The sequence below is a fragment of the Lates calcarifer genome, linkage group LG24, assembly GCF_001640805.2.
Source record: "Lates calcarifer isolate ASB-BC8 linkage group LG24, TLL_Latcal_v3, whole genome shotgun sequence".
NCBI lineage: Eukaryota > Metazoa > Chordata > Actinopteri > Centropomidae > Lates > Lates calcarifer.
Window position 1 is genome coordinate 16837285 of NC_066856.1, and position 23739 is coordinate 16861023.

At 39.2% G+C, this 23739-nt stretch overlaps 1 protein-coding gene across 2 annotated transcripts in view; it reads left to right on the top strand.

Moving 5' to 3' along the window:
- Positions 1 to 2828: 2828 nt before the first annotated feature.
- Positions 2829 to 23739, top strand: part of cnksr2a (connector enhancer of kinase suppressor of Ras 2a) — a 43055-nt gene continuing 22144 nt past the window's right edge. Inside the window, exons 1-5 of one of the 2 annotated variants that reach the window (XM_018679291.2) lie at positions 2829 to 3556; positions 14669 to 14832; positions 15675 to 15877; positions 21714 to 21801; positions 22239 to 22280. In XM_018679291.2, coding sequence (XP_018534807.1) covers positions 3493 to 3556; positions 14669 to 14832; positions 15675 to 15877; positions 21714 to 21801; positions 22239 to 22280 — 561 coding nt within the window. In that variant the 5' untranslated portion in view covers positions 2829 to 3492. The remainder of the gene's footprint in view (positions 3557 to 14668; positions 14833 to 15674; positions 15878 to 21713; positions 21802 to 22238; positions 22281 to 23739) is intronic. The other variant, XM_018679288.2, reaches the window with a different exon arrangement.

Consider the following 23739-nt stretch of genomic DNA (forward strand, 5'->3'; position numbering starts at 1 on the left):
TCCAAATATGTTCCAATATATCTTTATACACTGATGAGAATGGTGTACAGTATAGATTTATGTACAGTATGTGTGTGGCACCAATCAGCCACAACATCAAAACTGGTATCTTGTTTTAATCTGGATTTGGTCTGGACTAGTGTAATTGAATATATACTGTATTTCAAAATAGTAATGATTGAGTCATTGAGGGAACATGTTGCATCTTCTTACAGCCGCTTTACATCATACAACGGTGACTCAACTTTGATTCAGAAAAAATCCCAGTTTCACTTTGACAGTTTGTGCACAGACAGTGAAATGTTTTAGGTTTTATCTGTTGGAAATAAATAGAGAAAGAACTGCTGATTTTACATGTGGACTTTTTCTTCTTAACCTCTTCAGTGTGGGTTTTGATCTTCCTCATTAATAGACCTTAGTCATTCTCATCACCATGGGTGATTTCTTTCATATATTAATGTATATAATATCTAGTAATGTCTGATCATATATATAAGTCACACGCTCCTATTACACTTAGAGTACAATATGGTGCTTTTGTGTTTGCAGTTTCTAAAAAATAAAAAAAATAAAAATAAAGTGATTTATTGAGAGAATTAAACCATCCACTTTTCCTCTGTAGCTCATACCTGCCACTGTCTCATCAGTGTGAGAAGGTTTTGTTACTTCCATATCCACATATTGTTCATCTTTAGTTCCTTATTAAATTAGTTAATAATTTGTTTGTCATTATGTCTGCAGTGAACATTTCTGTAAACTTAAATTGTGAATAATGACCTTAGTAATACAAGCAACCCACAAAAAAAATAGTTCTGTCAAAACATAGAATTATGAATACTGCTTCAGAGGTGAAATCTAACTTGCCTAATTTCCTGTGTGATCATTTTGTGAGGCTTAGAAGTAAGTTTTTAAAATAATATATACATATGTATGTATGTATGTATGTATGTATGTGTGTGTATATATATATATATATATAATATAAAAATAAAAATAAAAATATATAATATATATATATATATATAAACTTTTAGTAGCTTCAAGTGGCCAAAATCAGTGATGCTTAGAGGCTGTTTGTTTGCAGTGATAATTTTTTGTATTTGTTTCCTCTTATATTTCAAAAGTTCCGTTTGTAGATGAGTAGGGACGTTATGTTGGTAGGTGATGGATTCTTGATTTCTGCATTTGGCTCTCTTCTTCCTTCAGTTTGTCCTTCATTCTAAGCTATTCAGCAGCTGGCTGTATACGGACATCAGTGTTGTACCAGTCTTCTCATTTAACTCATTAACCCCTACCCCTCTTGGACTAAACACTTTTATAATTACAGAGCCAAAAACAGTGACAAACTTTGTCTACTCTTCTCATCTAAACAAAAGTCTACAGACTTAGAAAAACTGCTTTTGCTTTGATGGTCTCAGGTCTCTGTACAAAAACAAACAAACAAAAAAAAAACTTCTTCAGTTAAAGTTCCAACAATATGAAAATCCTGAACACATCTCATCAAATCTTAAGTTTCTGCCCTTGTTCCCAATAGTAGCAGAGCTTAACCTTCTGCTGCTTTCTTTCATCTTTTAACTATCATCAACTTAACTTTACACCAGCAGAGGTCCCAGTTGGGAAAGAAAACTCTTGCCATCCTCGTTCTGTTCACTGGATTACAGCCTTGACACTGTATGTGCATACATCCACCTAAAGAGGAGATGACGCAGCAGTGAATCAAATCAAAAGAATCCAGCTGATTTTATCTCCAGTACTTCTTGTCTCTTCCTTTGTAACAGCTGTACTCTGCGTGCAGTGCACTTACTCGCCTGCATCCGTGACTGTATGAATGTGGGTGAAATACATGAAAGGTTTAACACACACTGGGATGCAGGCAGAAATCTCACAGTTGGGTTTCTCAAAATTTGGAGAAATAAAAACAAAATGGAAACTACTGAGAGTAAGTTAGAAGGTTTTTTTTTGTTTGTTTGTTTGTTTGTTTTTTGGTAAATTAGGTGAAGTGATCCTTTAATATTGTGTCTTTCCATATTTCCTGATCCAAACAGTAGACTGCCTGTTTATTTTAGTTCAAAGATTCATCACTTGCTATGTAGTTTTATAAGTTCACTTAGAAATGCATACATGTATGTAAGTCCATCACAGTCCAAATGCACTTGGGTATTGTATGTCAGTTGGTGAATGCATTGCCATTTTCTAGTTTACCTGTGTGCACCTGCTTGTTTGAGACAGTTGATTTTGACAAACCATCAACTGCTGACATCTCTCTGATAGATATTTTTCTTCTTTATTATCTACCTGTCTTGTATGGTCACCTCTTTACTTGTCAGACTGATAGCAAACTCCACCTCGATCCATTTGAATAGCAATTCCCAGCTGTCAGTCAGCTCCTGAGCCTCCTCTGAGCTCTTTTGTGCATGAAGTGACACACAGCTGCTCAAGAAACATTTAGTAATCAAGTATCCCACTACGTTTGAACCTTTGCAATTTGGGCGCCATGTGTTAAAAAGGCTGAGACTTGGCACTTTAAATGTAGTATCCATTATTTTATTTCAAATTGAATAAGACCAAGGAGAAAGAAATGGCTTGAGGCTACAGAGAAATGATCTTTGGAGTGGAGGTGCAGAGGTGGAGAGGTTGGCTGAGGATTCATTAAGTTTCCTCACACAGCAGAAAGTGTGGAGATACCCCTTGTTTCCATGTCCCCAGAGGTACAGAGAGAGAGTCTCTGTAACACACTTGCACAGTGCCTCTCTCTGTCTCATCTCATCTCACACACACACACACACATATGGCCTGATTAAACATCTTCCGAGGATATCGTCCCCCCATATCTCCTCATATCTGCATGGCTGTATCACTCCATAGGGAAATACAGTGATATATGGTGCGCGCGGAGCCACCCACAGGGCGCGTGCATGGTTTAATCTTATCTGGAGAGGGGAAGAGAGAGAGGGAGAGAGAGATGCTGGTGATAGTGTGGAGTCTGGTGTGACTTATCTATCCTACACTGCTGCTGTCGGTAACGGAGCGGCTGCGCACACACCTACACACACTCCTCTCTATCTCTGTTACACACACATACACATACACTGGGAGCCAGGACCGGACTGGCGCACTGGGAAGAAGGGAGAGAAGAGAGAGAGGGAGGGAGAGAGAGAGAGAGAGACAGGCGACACTTGTCAGACCGGATTGAGCAGTGGAATGTACCGGATTCCGCTGCACACACGCCCGGGCTGTCCCGCACTGTGGGCTGCGCTGCGTTAACGGGACGCGACACCGGGCTGAGCCAGGGGCGGCGAGAGAACCGGACCTGGATAGTGTAAAAGGAGGGGAAAAGGGAGTCACCTGGGTGCGGAGGGAGGGAAGGAAGGAACGCAGGGAGGGGAGGAGGGCTGGAGGGTCGCAGGGGGAGGTGTGCCCGGCTGACAGAGCTTTGTTTGGGGTTAACGACGCCGCTTGCGCGCGACGGAGGGTCAGCGCAAAGTTTCCTCGATGGCGCTGGTGATGGAGCCGGTGAGCAAATGGAGCACGAGCCAGGTGGTGGACTGGATGAAAGGTAGGACATGGAAACACACATACACACACCCTTAATTGACGTTATCAATTAGTACACAAAAATCTCATTGATCACATACCTGGATGAACACGCACACACTGAGTGATCATGACTGATTAACATTTCTGCAGGGGAGGCAGAGGCTGGTAAGATGTTGGTGCGTGGGAGGCGTGTATGTGTGTGTGTGTGTGTATCCGTGCATCATCTTGGCACCTGATGATCAGTGGGTGATGATGTAATGTGTAAGTGACAGGAGGACACGCTGCCAAACTTCAGGGCTGAGAGCAGGAGAGGATGTAGAACGTTTTGGGTTTTTTTGGAGGGAGGGGGGGCACATTTGGGAAATGAGTAAAGACTCAAATTTAAAGCAGCACTATGTAACTTTTGCTGAGCAACGGAAACAGCGACCTCTACAGCCACAAGTGGTAATTACAGGATGCTGGTGCATTAAATTCTGTTGGGCTCCAAGTCTGAGTGGTTAAAGCGTACACCTAAAGGCTAACAGCTTGTGTGTCAAAGGGGTTGATAAATACAAGAAATAATTACCAACTTAGCTTCTTCAATGTGTGATGTCGTGCTGTAAAGCACTGCACATTTTATGCCAGGGTTACATACTTCTCATACAAGATTGTACCCACTCAAGTTACATAGTGCAAGAACAGGTGTGCAGGGTGCACAGTGGAATGAAAGTTATTCTCCCTATTAAGTTGTTATTTTAAAGTGAAATAGTTGTGTAGTGTTGCTTCAAAGCGTTGGTTCTTGGCAATAACAAACTGTAGATTATTAACAGCGAAAACAACGTGTATGCTATTTTTAATCCTTTTGTGTCTCTTTGTAGTCGTTTCTGTCATTTTATGGTTGCTGTGTACCTCTGTTTAATTTTGTATCACTTTGCTTAATTTTTGTGGTTTTGCGTTACTTTGTGGTCATTACAGATTACTTTTTCTTTCTCTTTGCATCAGTTTGTGGGTGTTTTGTAGCTCATCATCAAATGTTAGCAGTCACGTCATAGCTCTGATTCTGATGAGCCACCTATCACTTTCTTACTCTGGGAGAGAAGAGGGGCATCGAGGAGGGCTGTGCCACTCCTCTGGCTCTGCCTCTGACTGAAAGGAGAGACTTCACTCGTCCTTTCAGACTGACAATAGTCTTAAAGATGTAAACCCCTGTTATCTTAGGTGCTGCTTAACTGTGATTAGTGAGTAGGGAGCACAACACAGGGTCTTTAAAGAGAAAAAAACATCAATTAAAAACTCACAAAAACAGCCTGAATTATTATTTTAGTATTTATCTGAAAGTGTAATTGAGTTTTGTTTATAACAGTGCTTGTGATACCTTGCAGTGATCAGAGCAGAGATTATAGTAATGCATAATTCAGCAGCAGGCTGATTAGGTCTGTACCCAGCGGCCTGTGTGAACATTGTAAAATGCTTTTACACATTAAAAAGGAATGACTGTCACTGATACACTGTGCATTCCAGCTTCCACAGCGTTGTTTGCAATGGTGCATTTTTGTTATTCCTTTGGATAATGGCCCAATGTAGACAATATGACCTGCACATTTCCTGCATTTGACATCATAAAATGCTCTAAATCAAGAATGAACCTTAAGTTTTAATATCAGTCCCCTAGAAACACATTTCCCTTTAAGCTGTGTGTTTTGCACCAATCGTAATTTGTTCATATTTTCATTTACCACACATAAAACACATTTAGTTGCCAACATAATTACAACATTCTGTATGTTGATAACAACTCAGTTTGGCTCAACATGCAGTGCCAATATCACCCAAGCTTCCTCCACACCTGCCAAAAGGAGACCTGCCACACTAAAGACCAGTCCATTAATGAGATTTATTATCTTACCCAATTTAGTTTAAATTAACAGCCAAGCTTTAGCTGCAGTGCCAATACTGTAAATTCCATTAAAAAAGTAATATACTTTCAGTATAGTCTGGCAAAAATTGCAACTATGTGAAGGTCATTCAGAACTTTCTAGGAGGGTTGATCCAGTTTGTGAAAGTAATTTGGGCTTATGCAGATGCTATAATTCTTTATTTTGGTAGCAGTGAATAATGCCATTATATTATAAGATTTCCTTCAAATTCCCAGCTGTTGGCATTTTTGAAACTAAACTCAGAGCTGGAAGGAACTTTATGGGATGTTACTGTGTTATTAGGTGCTAAAACAAAATTGGGGGTTGTGTCATAAAAGTGATACTCCACCCAAGCGAGTATCAAATACTCATTCTCTCCAAGCCTAAAAGGTGGCTGTAAAAAGGTTGCAGTTTTTGGAAAACAGATGCTGTGGTCAGCTTGGATTCACATCAGTTACAATAAACTCCAGTAGACCTTTTTCACAGCAGACATTTTGACTTGTCATAGCAGGAAAAGCTAAGGTGAAACAAATCTCATTCACAATGGCTCAGTTCCATCAAGCATTTCAGTAAGCTATGACAGTGAGCCAGCCTAGACAATACAGGGACACTGGAGGTGGCTGTCTTATCAGTTATATCTGTGCTTTTCCTGCAAAGACATGCCAAAACATCTGCTGTACATTAACAGGCCAGCAATTACACGATCTCAGTTCTCAAATATTCAGAGAAATGTTCTTGTATTGATGCAGATTTGATACATAATACTAAAAACATGTCATTGATTGCATAGATGTAGTTCATCTGGTTGTTTAGCTCTCACATCAGTTGTTGCTCTCTCCTCAAGACACCAGGGCCTGTAATTCACTGGCTCTCCTCGTGCTCAGCTGGATGCTTTTGCTTGAGATGGTAAAATAAGCTTGTTGCAGGCTTGTTATTATTTCTGACACTGTTAACTGTAGCTCTGACCTTTTATAACTAGCCTTCCTTCTTTTGGACCCTTGTTCCTGCTGGACGTTATTAAGACATACTGGATGTCAACAGGTTGCTATGTCACCAGCATTATGTTATGGTATTATATAGTGTTATTCGAATTCTTCACACTAAATTCTGTGCCAGTAATTTGCAGGAATGCCAGTTTTAATTTTTGTTATCATGCATGGTTTGTTTTGTTATGGAATGAGGTTAAAACTAACAAGCGGCAAATTCTGACCAGTTGTTTTAGCTGTAAAGGCCTTTTAAAGTTTGAAATTAAATGACAGCAACCCCATCAGGCCCGTCAGTGTAATGTTGTAAATGCCTTAACAGTGTGCCAGAGTGCGTCATCATAAACAAAAGTTTATAAAAACTTGACCACTAAAGCCAAAAGTACCACCTACTGTACGGCTAATTTTTGAGCTTTAATTTGACCTTTTGAGCTTCAACAGAACACTCAGAGGGACAAGCAGAGACATTTTCACATGCGGGAATGTATGTGCCAAGATGCATCATTGCTCCATGTTTCATACTAGATCTGTTAAACACAGCCTGACCCAAAGTCCCACCCTCCATATAAACCGAGAAAAATGACTAATTAACAACTAATATTAGCAATAATTGCTATTCATCATGTCTGTTTCATGCATAAAAAGCAGGTCAGAGAGTCGATTGACTCACATGCCTCAATAAAATGCAAATGTAAATCGTGACAAAGATTTATTTACATTATGCACTGTGTCAGTTTCTCAGAGCCTCATCATTGGATGGGTTATCAGTTGGTCATGTGCATATGGCATGTGTTTATAAGTGCCCCTGTGTGTGTGTGTCTGTGTGTGTGCGTGCAGTCAGTGTGTGTGGGTGGATGGTGAGTTGTTCGTCTCAGACCGTCTGTGCAGAACAGCTGACAGACACACACACACCCGCTCTGAACAGAAGGCTCCACCCGGGTCCTCGGACATTTGAGCACACACACACATACTCACATATACACACATACTGTATATACACAACACACGTGGCATGCCTTAGTGTGGTATTCGGTTCATGCTGGGTCTCTCGGGTGTGTCTGTGGCGACAGAGGGAAACATGATATACTGTATTTGTATACTGTGTGTGTGCATATGTCTGTCTATGTGTGTGTGTGTGTATATGTACAATAACATATACAGAACACATATACCACAGGAGTTTGGGGCCAAAAGGTCTGGCCATTGTTGACTTGGCGACAGTTTTGCATTGGCACGACTGAGGCTAACACAATATGGGAGTGGTACACTTCAGTAGTAATATGAGAACTTACTGTACATCGCTGGGAATGGTGGGAATATTTGCCTTGCTATCATCTGCTCACAGAGGAATCTGGCAAAATTTTACCTCATTTCCCTTGCATGAATTTGATCGCTAGACATGAAAATCAGCAGTGAAATTGCCGTGACAGCTCTGCGAGCACATCTGATGACACCTCCTGCCACAAGAGAAAGCTCCCAGAGTGATAGTCACAGCCTTTAGGATCAGAGGAATTTTGGTCTGTGGGCTTGATCTTTTCAGACTTTTTTTTAATTAAAGGCGAGACATGACAAGACTCATGAGGATTTGTGTTACTTAAAACATTCATCAGTTTGCATCAGAAGAGCCAGGCTTTGAGTTTGTTGGTTCGTTTGTGTGCAATGAGCAAACATGTGGTGCTTGGGGGAAATTATGGTTTGAAGTGTTTCGGTCACCCAGAGGCCAAAGAGTCCAGGCAGACCTGTAAAAGTCATTTCAGCACGACACAAATCTGGTTTAGGGCATTTACATACTGTAACAAGCTCATTGGTAAAGCTCATTGATTTTCAATGCATCAGTTAATGTTCTGTTCAATGATTTTCTTATTTTAAACCTTATGCTGCCACAGCACTTACCAGGAAGATCTAAGTCAAAGTCAAAGTTTAGAAATCATTCTTAATGGAAACAAATCTATGCAATTTTCCATGGCTATGTTAATCATCATCCAGGACCCAACTTCCCCTGGGACCCATTAGCTTTAGCCTCAGTCTTGTAGCACTGTATCATGTGGGTAACCATCCAAAACAAAAAAACAAACAAACAAAAAAAACCCTGTTCAGTCAACTTGTTTTAGCTCTGTCTCCACCAACTCCTGAAGAAATATCTCTCTTTTAGTTTGCTATATACTCCACTATGTTCACTTGCTAGTTGCTAACTTTGTCTGTCTGCCATTTGGTGCCGAGCAGGTAGCATACAATGAATTTATGGATGTTATTTTGCTGAAAAATTAATTGCATAAACCCTAAACCTGCTTCATTTTAATGGGTATTATGTTTTTAAAACTAATATATTTTACCTTGAAAATGTAATCTGCATTTTACATTTTTTTGTCCCTTTACAAGTTTTTTGTGCCCATGGCATTAGTCAAACTTTTCCAGTTGTAAATACCAGATGGGAACAGAAATTTACTGGCACCTGAAGGTGAATGACATTGTGTTTATTGAGAAATGCAAATTTCCAATGAGAAAATTTCTAATTCAAGCAAACATTTCTTTGCCTGGAGCAAAGTTGCATTTTTCTTGCTTGAGTTGCCTCCTTCTACTGACTTTTCATGCAGTACAGTACGGTAAAAACCAACAGTTACTCTCAGGAAATGCAAGACATACACAACAAATACACAAAAAGCTGGAGGAATAGAGTTTGCCTGGTTTATGTCCCCAATGCAAAATGTTCCCAGATGACATTGGGATTCAAACTGGTAACCTTCTGGTCATAAACTCACTTCTAATAGCTGTCAGGCTTCTAACATCCTGCATTTACAAATCCCAGGGACACAGTGAACGCTCGTCTAACTTTTATTGTTGCCGAAGCTTCAGAGTGCTTGGAACAGATGACACATACTCCAACAGGGAGGGCCAGATCTTTTATAGGACTCTTGAACATCCCAGAAGTCACTGCAAAATCTAGTTTTATTAGACGTATGTGTGTGACAGAGAGAAAGAGGGTGTTTGTGGGAGTTTGGCTCGCCTGCTGTTGTGAAAAGTGTGCCTCAGTGGGAGTTAAATGTGTGACTCAGCTATGAATCACGCTTCTGTACCAGTCACACACATGAACTCTCTCATAAACACACACATAAATGTGCACGTATACTGTACATGCAGAGATTGTATGTAGTGCATGATTGTACAGATTAGACACGATTATACAACAAACCCACACAGACATTTACACTGCACTTGTCAATTTATAGCAAAAATGTGAAAAATGCTAAAATGGGTACATTTTTTCATTTTTACTGGATATACAGTAGAATAGCATTTTCAACCAGGGGCATCTTTTCCCACCTGTGGCACTGCTGCAGTCACCAGAGGTGGTACAACTAATTAAAAAAAAAAAAAAATACAATTTGAATTAAAAGAACAACAACAAAAAAAACATGTTGAGTCACTGCAACACCTTAACAAGTTTTGTGTAAAAACCAGGAGAGAAGTTGAACAATTTGCTAATCAATAACTGTAATGGATAAATGGTTAAATGGTGGAAAGTAAATGGTTAAAATAGTTAATAGTTAGCTTAAAGTAATCAATAAACAGTTGAAACTGTTAGATAAAAGTAATCAATAAATGGTAGATAGTTAAAGGATAGACAGTTGGAAAGAATAAATGGTTAAAGTTATTATCTAAAAGTAAACAGTGAAATAGCTAAAAGTGATGAAAAAGTAATGGAGAAATGGCTGAAATAAATGGTGTTGTCATACTTGAGTTCATCTGACAGAGCTGTGTGGGTATGTAAATAAGGTTAGGAACTATTGCAGTAGAAGAATGAATCCTATACAGCAGTCATTATATATTAACTGTATGGCACTGTCCGTTTCAGTCTCTCTCTCTCTGTGTGTATGTGTGTGCGCTCACTGACGTCACTTACAATTTGACTCATCAGTATTCAGGGCATTCACGCTCTCCCTCACTGCCAGTGATAAGCTATGATGATTATCAGTGAACTTTTGCTACACAGTCTCTCCCCTTCTGCTTCTCTCTGCCTCTCTCAGCGATTGTAACACTTTGCCAGTGAGAGCCAACATTGTTTTAATCAGCTTCACGTCTATTAGAAATCAGCTGCTATTAACACTCATTAAAACACAAGTTTCGCTGTTAGACGAAAAAGTGCTCAGATGCCTTACTTGAGTAAAAATAGCAACACCACAGTATAAAAATATACTGCGTAGCCAAAAGTATGTGAACTATACACCTATATGTAAGTTTTGAACATCTCACTGTAAACTAATTTGTTCGTATAACAGTCTCCATAAGATTTTGGGATCTGGAGACCTGCTGAGGTCTAACTGATGTTAGGTGATAAGGTCTGGCCAGCACTTTGTGTTCTAGTTCATCCCAAAGGTGTTGGGTATGGTTTAGGTCAGGGCTCTGTGCAGGCCAGTTAAGTTCTCCCCCACACTAAACTGGGAATAATATTAATTTATTTACCCTGTGCTGTGCTCAGCAGCATTGTCATGTTCCCAGACTGTTTCCACAAAATTTGAGGCACACCACTGTCAAACATTGTGTGCTTTAGCTTCAAGATTTCCCTTAATTGGTAAGTACATGACCTAGCTAAAGCCATGATAAACAGCCCCAAACCAAAAGAGCTAGTAGGTGGATATCTAAATTTTAGACAGTGCCAGGCTACCTGTTACCCTCTCATTCCACTTTTTAAGCTAAGCTACGCTAATTACCTCCAGGCTCTAGCTCCATATTCAACACACAGAAATGACAGTGATATTAATCTCCTTAAAGATGACCATATCTTTTCTGGGTGAAATCCTCATAGTAGCTTTTGGAAATGGAAATAATATGCTTACAAGAGCATACAAAACTTCTTTCCAGTTCTTCTCCAAACCTTGAGTGTACCTGAAGTGACCTTCATTACATTAAAGCTGGAAGCCACACAAATAAATCACACCTGAGCAGTTTGATTCTTTATTCTTATCAGGTCCTTTCATGCCTGTCAGTGGAAGCTGTGAGCCGAGATATCACATTGACTTGAAGTGTTTGGGGGTCTGGATACTGGAATCAATTTGTCGAGTTTCCTTGCAAAGTGAGATAATGGTGAGAAGACGATGCCTAATCTCTAAAATTGATTGCTTGTGTTTCATTTTAAGACCATAAAGGCTTTGTTTATTTATGTATTAAAAGATGAAACGACACAATGTGTGATTACAGGCTTTAACTTCTTTTTTCCCCCTAACTTGATATACATATAGCATTTTGGAACTGCATGTTTCCTTTAGACTTTAAGATGGGGGAGGGGAGGAAGCATTGGGAGGGTGCGGAAGCCGACAAATGCTGTTTGCGTGTCACTGATGACAGATGGAATCCGTGTGTGTGTGAAATAGTTTACATGCAATTTAGCAGCTGCCTTATGAGTTTTTTTTCCTTTCGCTTTTTTTCCTTTTTTCTCCTCCTCTCTTCCTCTGCTCGCTTCCCATCCCGCTTTTCACCCCATCTTTGTTAGTGTGGTTATGATAGATGAGTGTATTATAAAGTGGGGACTTGAAGCAGGGGAAATCAATGCTCATTCCTCAGAGGTGTGTGTATGTGTGTGTTTGCCAGTTGGCTGTTTGTTAAGAGGTTAGAAGCTGGATACATTCATTGTTTTGGGAGCCAGGGGCTGCAGCTGAGCCGCTCTGTCTTGATCTGCTTTCCTTTGACTCAGCAAACCTGCTCCAGCCAGACGAGCACGCACGCGCACACACATGCACACAAACAAACACCATTAATGCATACACCCACCCACTTGCACGCTCACACACTCGCAGATCTAGAGAGATCGTCCCACACATACTCACAACACAGACGTTACACAATCCAAAGGAGAGTAAAGTCGTACCTGGATGGCTGCCTGATTGCCCATCCATTACCTCTTTTGTTCCAGTCTCCCGACTCTTGTTTCAGGTACAGAGTTTGTTTTGGGTCCTTTGGAGACTCTTGGCTGGACACGACACAGTAAATAGTGCTGCTCTGAGGCCACTTTGTACTTGAATTATAAGAGGAAAGTTCATATAATGCCCCAGTCACAGGTTAGGATGCACAACTGGTTCTTTACCAGGATAAAATATTTACTAAAAATGCAGAAAATGTAGAGATTCTACACTGTAAAATTCATACAAGTGGTTCTGCACTACAGACCATACATACTGAAGATTATAGCTAACAGTTTTAATAACCACACTACTGCGTGTCACACATTTGGATTTTAGTCTATTTTCCTGGCTAGGGCTGCAGCCAATTATTTTCATAATTGATTCATCTTTCTCAATTCTACAATATTTTTAACTCTTAGAAACAGACAATCTGACAATTATGCCTACATTGCCCAGTGTTTGGTGCATCAGTGAGAAAGTAGTCAGGGGTTTGGACAACCACTTCTATTACTTTTTGAGCTTACAGCCCAGTGCAACACTATGAATGTCTTTGAAGACTGTCTGAAAGTATCTACCACCATATCCACTGCACAATTCATTGTGCTGAGACTACAGACAGGCAAACGATACAAAGTTCGTGAAGAGAAATTAGAGGATGCAGCCAGGCAGTCCAGTATCCCTTGGAGTTATGTTCATGATACATTAATTGCTCACCAGTGCCAATGTTCATTGTCAGTGCAGGATGTAGTGTTAATTTTTTTGTCATATGGAGGCAATGGAAAACTAGATGTTTTGATATGTACTCTAGGAAGAACTTAAGCCTGCATTACCATTTGAAATTGGTCAGCAATATGTAAAATAAATAGGACATGATTTACACTTATGGAATTACAAATGACAAACACTGGCTTTGGTGGATGTTGGGGTTGTAAAGCTTTCTAGCCACTAGACAAGTCCAAATATTGTAGCTTGTCTTTATTACTTCCTTTAGCACAGAGGGAGAGTCTTTCTTTTCTCTCTTTATTTGCTCTCATTGCGTGGTGAAACAGGTCCCAAGGTCACATATTCCATAAATGGACAGAAACAAAATGTTTTCTGCCTCATGTAAAAAAGAAAAGGGATAAGAAAACAGAATGAGCCCTAAATGTGTCCCTTAGGTGTCTCTTAAAACAAACTGCATATCTTACTTCTACTTTATGCTCCTGTGCTTTTGCAGCCACATTGGGCTGAAATCCACAAACAATAAACAAACTGAGATGTCTCAGAAACACAACACAGCAGCTGTTTTATTATCTGAGATGAACTGGAACATGCAGCAGAAAAAAAGTCTTATTCTCAAAAAGAAATCTGTCATCCATATACCCAGACTCTGAAAAGGGAAACCGTTGGTGTTAAAAGTATAGCAATGAAAGCTGATTAGTGCTTCTGGAGTGAAGCCCAAAACCTGTAATTTTAAGTTGGGACGCGTCTGGTTATTGATCAGAGAATGAATGAAGCGGTGGATGGGTCATAAAGAGTGATGGTGCTGGGGGGGTGAGAGTCTCCTCCAGCGCAGAGGGCCCATCACTTCTAGCTACCTTGTGTGTGTGCTCATAATTGCCATAATAACAGATGTGATTACAGGCAGTATATAAGCACTTTCAACCAACAGTGTAGCCACAGTACGTATGTATGTATGTATGTATTACTGCAACCTTTCCTCTTCGTTCTTGATTCAAGATAAGAGCACTCATTTCTACATAATTACCAGTGCAGACTGATAATATTTCAACTCAAACAGAAACCATATTTTTCACTCTTTCATGTCAAGGCTAAGAGTCTACAACCATGCTAGCGGCTCTGTGAAGTGTCTTGAACTAAATGCTAATGTCAGTATGCTGACATCATGGATGTATGAATATAACCATGGCTAACGGGCTCACAGCAGGACTAATGTTTACAATTTTCATTGTCTTTGTTTGGCGTGTTAGCATGCTAACATTTGCTAATTAGCACTAAAAAATAATGTACAGCTGAGGCTGATTTTATTGTCATTAGCTTTGTAGGTATTTGGTTGTAAACTGAAGTATTGGACAAATTTAAAAATGACCTGATGCTAGAAAAGTTAGATGAAGACTTAATCACATATTTAAAGTTGTAAAGATATAAGATATAGGCAGGATATTAATAGCTTACTGTATTTGCACTGGAGCCAACTAAAATAAACATGCTTTGCCATTAATAATACTGTTTTGTCTTTATCCTCAGTACCCCTGAAGAAGAAAACATTTCTTTTCTCCCCTTTGCGGTCGTGATTATTTTGGAATATGAGTTTACTTATCGTGAGTAACCTTGGTAATGTGTGTGTTTACTCCAGGTCTGGACGACTGCTTGCAGCAATATGTGTGTGTGTTTGAACGCGGAGGTGTGTGTGGGGAGAGGTTGCTGAGGATTAGCCACGCCGAGCTGGAGGAACTGGGAGTTTCTCGCATCGGACACCAGGAGCTCATTCTGGAGGCTGTCGACTTGCTCTGTGCTCTGGTGAGTTTGTGTGTGTGTTTTGTATTCTCCAGTGTAGGGCTGGACCCTCATTACCCTTTTTTACAGCTGTGACTTTAATGTATGCACAATGTAATAGATTTCAGGAAGCAAACTGTCAGTGTTCTGCATCAAATCTGTGAAACTTCCAATTGTCACTACAAAAACAAAAACAACTAATCTTCAGAATTTTACATTTCCCTCTCAAACTCTGGAGGAAGAAGTGCAAAGTGTGGGGGGTTTGCAAAAATAGAAGTACTAGAAAGGATACACCTAAGTATTGTTCCTAAAAGGCGAAATGACAACCTGTACATTATATGATCTATGGGGAGCTTGGGATTTTTAAAAAGTAGGTTCACATTATAGAAAAGTGCCCTCAAGGGAGATTAGATAATTTTCTTCCACACAAAAACATTAACTGGTTGAAACAAACCTTCAGGTTGAAAGATCAGTTTGTTCAAAAGTAGTTGAACAAGCCTCACTGTGCAATCTTTATGTCCAATTTCCAACAGAGAAGCTAATTGTAATTGTACAAGTGTACAAGTACCAGTACAGATACCCTAGAGTTGTATTTAAGTGCAACACTTGAGTAACTTACATTCCATTCCATTCGCTGTAACTGCCTAATTGCAGTCAGTGTGATGACTTTCTATTTACTAAATATATAATATAAAGTCATTAATATGCACCACACTCCTTAGGAAAACTTGGTAAACATGTTGACAAACAAGACTCTAATTGTGTATTCATGATGGTTTGCTGTCTGGAGTTTCAGCTAATCTTTGTTTATGTGTATGTTTATGTTATCTGTGTGTGTGTGTGTGTGTGTGTGTGTGTGTGTACAGAACTCAGGTCTGGAGACAGAGAGTGTCAGGACTCTGGCTCACAAACTTGGGGCCTCAGCCAAAAACCTGCAGAACTTCATTTCCGGCCGCCGGCGGAGCAGCCAATCAGAAAGCAGAACCTCACGGCGGCTACCCAATGATCTGCTGACCTCTGTGGTTGACCTCATCACCGCCGCCAAAAGTCTGCTTGCCTGGCTGGACAGGTAATGTGTTTATAATCACAGGTCTCTGTCACTCTCTGTTTTTCTTCTGCATAGACACACCATGTTGAGTTAACATGTAGATTGGAGTTTTTTCATAGTTTTGCTATTGTTACATGAGCAGAATAATAATAACTAAAATGGGACAGACAGTAGTAGTTTTGTTTGGTAGTCAGGTTGGTCCATACATTTTAAGATTGAAGATTGACTTGTTTCAGAATAATTAATTTATATTTTGTCCTGATGTTAATTGCAATAAGTTAATGATTTTCCAAGTCAATCGATCAGCCTGTCAATTCATCAATCATCAGTTGTTATTGTCTTCATACCTCCAAACAGCGAGTGAACCACTATGAATACAAATTAGAACTGTGTTTGTCTACACACCAAACCACCCTAAAGCAAAGATAAAAAAGGATAAAAGAATAATCCCCAGAAAACCTGATCTACCTAGCTCCTGCAACATCCAAAGACAAAGAAATGCTCAAGTCCAGTTTGAGAGTTAGGAGCTGCAAAAAAGCAAAAACATTTATCTGATATTGACCTGCACTAAACCCAGATTTTAATCTCAATCTAATCTAAATCTGAACAATATACTGTCCATACATATATATACTATAGATAGATAGATAGATAGATAAATTGTGTTACATTTCATCACATATACACTCAATAAAGCCTGGACTTCACTGTCAGTTCATTTGTCCAGACTTTACTTCCCAGAGGAAGCAGTGTTACAGCAACCACTTCAAATAATAAAATCACAAAAACAATGAAGTAGGCTAAATTAAAGGTTAAATTATATCCAGTAACAGAAATACCTAAAAGCTTTACACAGAGCTAAAACTGGCTAACTGATTGTTGACTACCAGAAACTTAATCAGCAACAATTTACCAATGTTTATTTAAGTCATTTCACTGGTTCCAAGCTCTTAAATGATAATATTTTCAAGTTTTATTAGTCTTCTGTGGACTGTCACAGAAAAAGGACAATTTAACATATTACTTGGGACTTACAACATTTTTTGGTATTTTGTGGCATTTTACAGACTAAACAAGAGACCCATTAATCAAAAGCTAACTGGAATAATTGTTAGTTATAGTACAATATGTAATACTTAATATGGATACTAGAGTTATAAATCCTCCCTCTGATTAATTCTTTGATGCAGCATCTTTAAAAACTGAAGTTTTTTTTTAAACCATGTTTCTCTATTTGTACAACAAAAGCTCCAATCTGCAAAACACAAACTCTCCTGCACTGTCTCCTGCAGCTGTTGGTTGCTGACATCTTTTGAGAAATCTTTTTTTTTTTTTTTCCAAAGAGATAATGTCAGACCTTCTTCTTACCATGTCTCTCTGTCTCTCTCCTTCGCTCTCTTCTTCTCTCTGTCACTTCATTTATTCATGACTCGACACGATCTCCTGCTCACAACACACACATCAGATACAGAACTAAAGGTCTTTGACATCGGCTCTTGAAATGCCAGGCACCCACATCTGTCCTCAGGCCATCTAGACACAAACAGACACACACACACACACACACACTCATACACACACATAAATGCATAGAGCCATGTCCACAAGCACACTCAGACCCATAGAAACACCCACTCACTTGTACAAACACACACTCGCAGACACACTCCCACATTCGCACGCACTGACAACACACTTATGCAAGTGCACACAGGGTTGCCCACGCATGGTGATGCAATTGTAAATGGCAAAGCGACACTGAGAGAGAGGGATAGACTAAGCAGAGCCATTGCTTCAAGCTCTCTGTTCATGTTTGCATTGTCAAAGACTCCTTTTAATGTTTTTTATCCTGCGTATTATACACACCAAACATGGAGAAAGGAGTATTTTCCAGCTACATGAGGGTACACGGGTAGACTTAGCATGCATGATGAAACCACTAGAGCTTTTATTTCAATGAAATATCATCTCCTACAATTGATTTCTGATGCTGAAGAGCAAGTAAAACAGGCTGAATTTTTTATTGAAATAAGAGCTGTGTGGTGCATGATATGCTGAATTTATTAACAGACACTAACGAGTTGGAAAAGGTTATGATTTCCATGCATGTTAGCTAGAATCTGTCTTGTATTTTAATACCTGCAAGATGACTCTTTTCTAAAAGGTTTACTACAGAGGCAAATTAGAATAAGCATGTTAAAACTGAACTTTCATTTCCCTCTGATTGCCAGTTATTAGACCTCTCAGGAGTGGAGGGAAAGTGCAACAGCAGTTCAGCACTCAGGCAGCAAATGTACAGCATCTTCTAGTTTGTCTAAATGACTCAAGAAGGCATTTTGCAACCTTTTCATGTATAAAATAACAGCGTGGGTACAGCACATATCATCTTTTACCTGCCTCTGATACCAGACATCTCTTTATATATATACTTTTCTCTTTCTCCGTGGTGACAAACACCATTTTTGTCAACAAAATCAACACAGTGCAGTAGGCAAACCCTTCCTCTTTAACGCTGTCAGGGTAAAAAAGTGAATTCATCTCCCCAAGATGACTGAAATTTCAGTTTCTTTGAACTCCTCATTCCCTCTTTATATGCACATTTGAATGCACCTTCCTATGAATTAACAATATGGCCACAAAGACTAGAGTTTATGTGTGGTGTATTTTGCTGATAGCTTCAAAATGTAGTAGTATTTCTTTTCTCTTTTTTTCATTTTGCTATTTTTTACCAGTTTACCAAATTTTCATCCAAATATGGGGGATAGGGCTGACTGGTATTGACTGAATGGATAATAACCAGTGGGGAGTAGCTCAAAATTGAGGTGGTGATATTTTGGGATGCGACACACTGGAGTGTTGCTTCATTTGATAAGCATTGACCCCTGTGGTACACAGCAAAAATGTGTTATACAGAAAGAAGAAGTAGTTGAGGTGTGATAGCTGAGATCTGCGTCATGTTGTCCATCTTGTAAAAGTTGACACAGGAAATGTGAGGGAGAGGTATCGAAATATGGAAGATGCTTTAGGTTTTAGAAAATGAGCTGTTACCCAGGTCCAGTGTGGACTGGGCTCTGCTGATCTTTTTCTTGTGTAAGTCATGATCACTTTGCTCTGTACAGTAGCTGCAACTACTTGTCTTTTTATATCAAAGTATCAGATGATGTGGAGGAGGGGAATGGCATGACTAATGTTCTATATTGGGACACCATCAGGTGTATTATCTCTTCTATACAATTGGAAGGTTGTGCTCAAATCTGTATCCACTGACCAGTGTTCACGCTCATCAGCTAGATACATACTATAGGTAGACTAGAATGGACCCCTTTTTTTAGCATATGCATCATGTCTGCGTGTTCAGATTTGACTGAATTTTGACTCTAAATTTGCATTTTACCTCATGCAGTTGGACGCAGGTGTTTGTCTTGCTATTTGTCTAGCCAGAGTAGCATCTGAACTGGCTCTTGTTGCATGGAAAAAAAAGTGTTTTCTGAGTGTTGTCTGAGGGTTGGAGCCTGATGGTGGGCAAGCAGTCTGTGTAGCCTTAGGTCCTGCGTATATATAGCACTCAGCCTCAATACTGATGACCCAAATCACACACACACACCACAGATAAATCATACACCAGAGGCTATGGCCGAATTCTAATCTGGGTCTTTAGAACAATGAAGCAAAGTAATGGTGTGTGTCTTTGTGTGTGTGTTATGTTATGTATGTTATTCCTTTCATCACTATATTGTATTTGCATAATACAATATATACCATAAGGTACATGTATATCATTAAGTCTGAATCTCTATTGTGTTATGATAATGACTTTACTGTATAGCTTTATGTACTGTATATTGGTACTACTTTATATGCATTGGTTTTGATGTCCCTTTTTGTCTGCATGCAGTCATTAGCACCTCATTAGCTGCAGCATATTCCTTATCATTAACACCTTGTTCACACCTGAGCAGTCTATTATGTTACAATACACCTGGGGCCCCATTTATAAACATTGTGTTTGCACAAAAAAGGGCTTTAAAGACCCTCTTCTCACAGGAAAATAGCATTCTATAAAAACAAACGACAGCAGTATGTTTTCTCCTCAATGGCAACTCTGACTGTGCATACAAACTTGTGGGAGACATTGGGAATTGATGATGCCAGTGGCAACGTAGCATAATAAATCCAAAGTGGTCTAATAACCATCCACACAGTTTATTTTTGTCAATTTGAAAGCACAGTGTTTTTAAAAGAACATCCAGGCCTTAACTGTGCTTTTTTGTTTGTTTGTTTCCAAAACCTGCACTGAGATGACAAGTAGTCACTGTGAGGTGTGTAAATTGGTGGATTCAGAACAGGATGGCCTATTTACCTGGTTCACTAATGCAGCTTCATTCATCTATCCGCTGGAGCCGTGTCCTCTTCTCTCTTCTCCTCTTCTCTCAACATTACTGTTGAGTTTCCTCTTAAAGAAGCAAGATGTCAAGGGAAGTTTTCTCCAGTGTCTCCCTGAACCTGTAATGGTTGTAATGGTGTTTATAACTTACATTTCCTTTTATTTCTAAGCATTTATGTTCATTCTGTATCTTTGGAGCCTTTGTTTTAGTGGTCACAGCTATAACTACTGATCAGTAAACATCAGGTCCTTCATGTTTTGTATTTGTTGTTTCACCAACTAAATTTAGCTTTTTTAAACTTTGTATACGTAGACTGTATTCACATGGACGTGTCATTAATCATTTTGATTAACTGTCGTAGTTACTTAGGTGTCATGCAATGTGAGGCTTGTGTGCGTTTGCAGCCCTTCAAAGTTTATGGATATTTCGGAAAAAATAAATAAATAAATTACAGGTAAGCATAAATCAGGATATTTAGTAATGTATGCAGGTTTCTTACTTCTTCTTAGTCAAGTGTGGCATCAAGCACAGTTTTATGAATGAGTGAGGTTGTAGAGGCCCTTTCATTCTATGGGGGTCAGTTTTGTCCAAAATTTGCATCGTCTTAACTCCATCCTCTGGTTTGTAGATGCCACTTGTGACTTTATTTGAGAACTGTTTATATATATATATATATATATATATATATATATATATATATATATATATATATATTAGATAACAGATGAGGTGATCCATAGAAAATCAGTCACAAACATTTTTTCAGTTGCTTAATCATTTAAGTAATTTTTCAAGGAGAAATGCAATGATGATTTGTTAAGTGAGTCTGTTTTATGTTACTGTGATTTGAATATCTTTGCACAGCTAGTACTGGTTAAAAGATTTGATTTTAGGTCTTTAATTACCACCAACCCTTCCGGCAACCACAACAACTACTGAAAGGCTTGGTTGCCGACAAGATGCATCAGCATTGGTCTCAGTTCATTTAGGTTATTAAACATAAGCAGAAACTAAATCACAGCACCTGAGGGTACAGCTTTATTATTCATTAGATAAGACCCTTGATGTCTGGCAACAAGTCATTGACAGTTAGTCTGCTTACACTAGAACACAACTAGTTCATATGATGTGATATCTGACCACGTTACATATACACATACGATATCTGACAAACTTACAACCTCTAAATGCTCAAGCAATTATTAAATAGTTGCAGATTAATTGACTAATTGTTGCAGTTCTGCATGCTACATATGAAACTTGTCTGATTTATAATACACATACACTTTGACTCATAAATGAGTTGTAGACAACTTCCCCTAAATTTATTGCACTCACTGAATAAATTGAGCATGTGTGTTGCGTGTCCACTTCCTCTCTCTCTCCAACAATGCTCCTGTCCATCTCCTCTGTACATTATCTAATGCAGCAGAAACATTATAAAATATACTGGTGTTATCTGTTCCTCCCAGGTCTCCCTTTGCTGCAGTGGCAGACTACTCAGTAACCCGAAATAATGTCATTCAGCTCTGCCTGGAGCTCACCACCATTGTACAGCAGGTGCGTGGAATTGTTTCTGTCTGCCAGAGTGTGTGTGTTTGTTTTGAAGACTGATAGCTCTTATTCTCCTCCACTTGAAGTGTGAGGCAGAGGGGAGCTGCCTTAGGTTGTCAAATCCCCCTATGAATGGTGTGTGTGGGTGTGATGCAGTAGCCTCAGACTTTGCTCGCTGCACCCTTGAACGAGACTTTGCTATTTATGTCCTTACAGTCTGTCTTTTGTGTGACTGACGTGTGTATAAATAAGAGATAAATGTGTCTGTTTGTGTGGGCGGGTTTTTATCTGCGAGGGTATAGAGTGTGCAGGTGTAGGGCTCAGTAATGTTAGGCCCAGACAGTATACAGAAGTGGCAGCATGAGCAGTATGAGATAGGTGTGTGAGTGTTTGCAAGACAGGATGTTCTGCTCGCGCTACATTAAATTCTGCTTGTCCCTCAGGACTGTACGGTGTTTGAGACGGAGAACAAAATCCTTCATGTGGTGAGTCCTGCTTCCTCAGCCAGCTGTCGCTTATTTGCTCTGTGTTGTTGGGTAGCATCCGTTTTTTTCCCTTCTTGTTGTATTAGGATCTCACTTTTTTTCATATCCTCAAACAATATTCCACAAGCACAGAAACTCAAGCTCTGGCTCTGGTGTTATATCAATGGTGCTTGAGATAGCATTTTAAAAGAATCATTTGAGGTGATTAGCATAGCTTAGCATAAAGACTGGAAGCAGGGGGAACAGCTAGCCTGGCTGTGTCTAAAGTTCAAAAATACGCCGACAAAGCTGGAGCAGAAGAGCTGCAGGGATTAATAAACAGTGGTGGAAAGCAATTAAGTGCCTTTACTCAAGTAATATACTTAAGTACTGTTTTGAGGTACTCAACCTTTACTTCACTACATTTTGGAGGCAAATATTGCTTTTTTCTTCCTCCCACCTCTGCAGATAGTCTGTTTGATGTCAGGAAAAAGTTAAGTAAATCTTTCTAAAACCACAAATTGCCATTTTTACATTTTTGCATTTAGCCCTGCATTTTTGGTTTTATTTCTCCAGGCTTTCAGATATTTACCTCTGAGATTTTTCACTCCATTATAATGAATAGAATTAAACAACATTTTAAAAATTTGGCAGCAACATCTCCTTCCAGAAAAAAAATAAATAAATCCTGCTCTGGGTCAGTGGTTCCAGGACTGGTGGTGGGGGCTAATATCACCACTAATTGCTGTCTTGCACAGCAGTAATTGGTGGAACAGAGCCATCATTGCTCTTATTAGTTCCACCTGTGCTTCTCCTGTTATGTCAAGCGAACATGTCTGCTATGCAAAAGATCAACAGTATCAATCTGTGATAGTGTTGTAATGCTAACAAGGTTATCAAGATCCAAGGGTAGGTAAGATTAGTTCAGCAAAATGATAGCTAAAGTATAAGATGGACAAATTTTTTTACTGTGAAGGAAATAACAAGTGGTCATGCTGCTGGAATGAAAATACAAAAAATGATGATATCACCTTCACTGTTGCAAGGTTGTAAATGTTTCTTGAAAAATGCCATTAGCAATGTCACAGCATGTTGTGTAGTGTCTTTTGTTATTTCTGGGAAACACTTATGTGTAATTTTTTTCACTGCCATGGAAGCAAATTAAGTTCATTCCCATTGTGTTGCTGTGGAGGCAGAAACTCTGAGAACAACTGACAGATTCAACTAAAACTATCTGCATGACTAGATACATGAGATAAGTGAGAAAGTATGTTCTCTTTTTGTAATATGGGTGAACTGACCCTTTAAGATGCTACCGCAAACACCAGTAATAGACTGTAGTAGTAATATTGCTGTGTTAGGGGCAGCCATTGTATTCAAAACATTCACATTAATTTTCCACAGTAAGACCAAAAAAATAAAGCAACAAAAGCACCAGCAGCCTTTGTGGCAGGAAGCAAAGATGTTTGTTAAAAATATA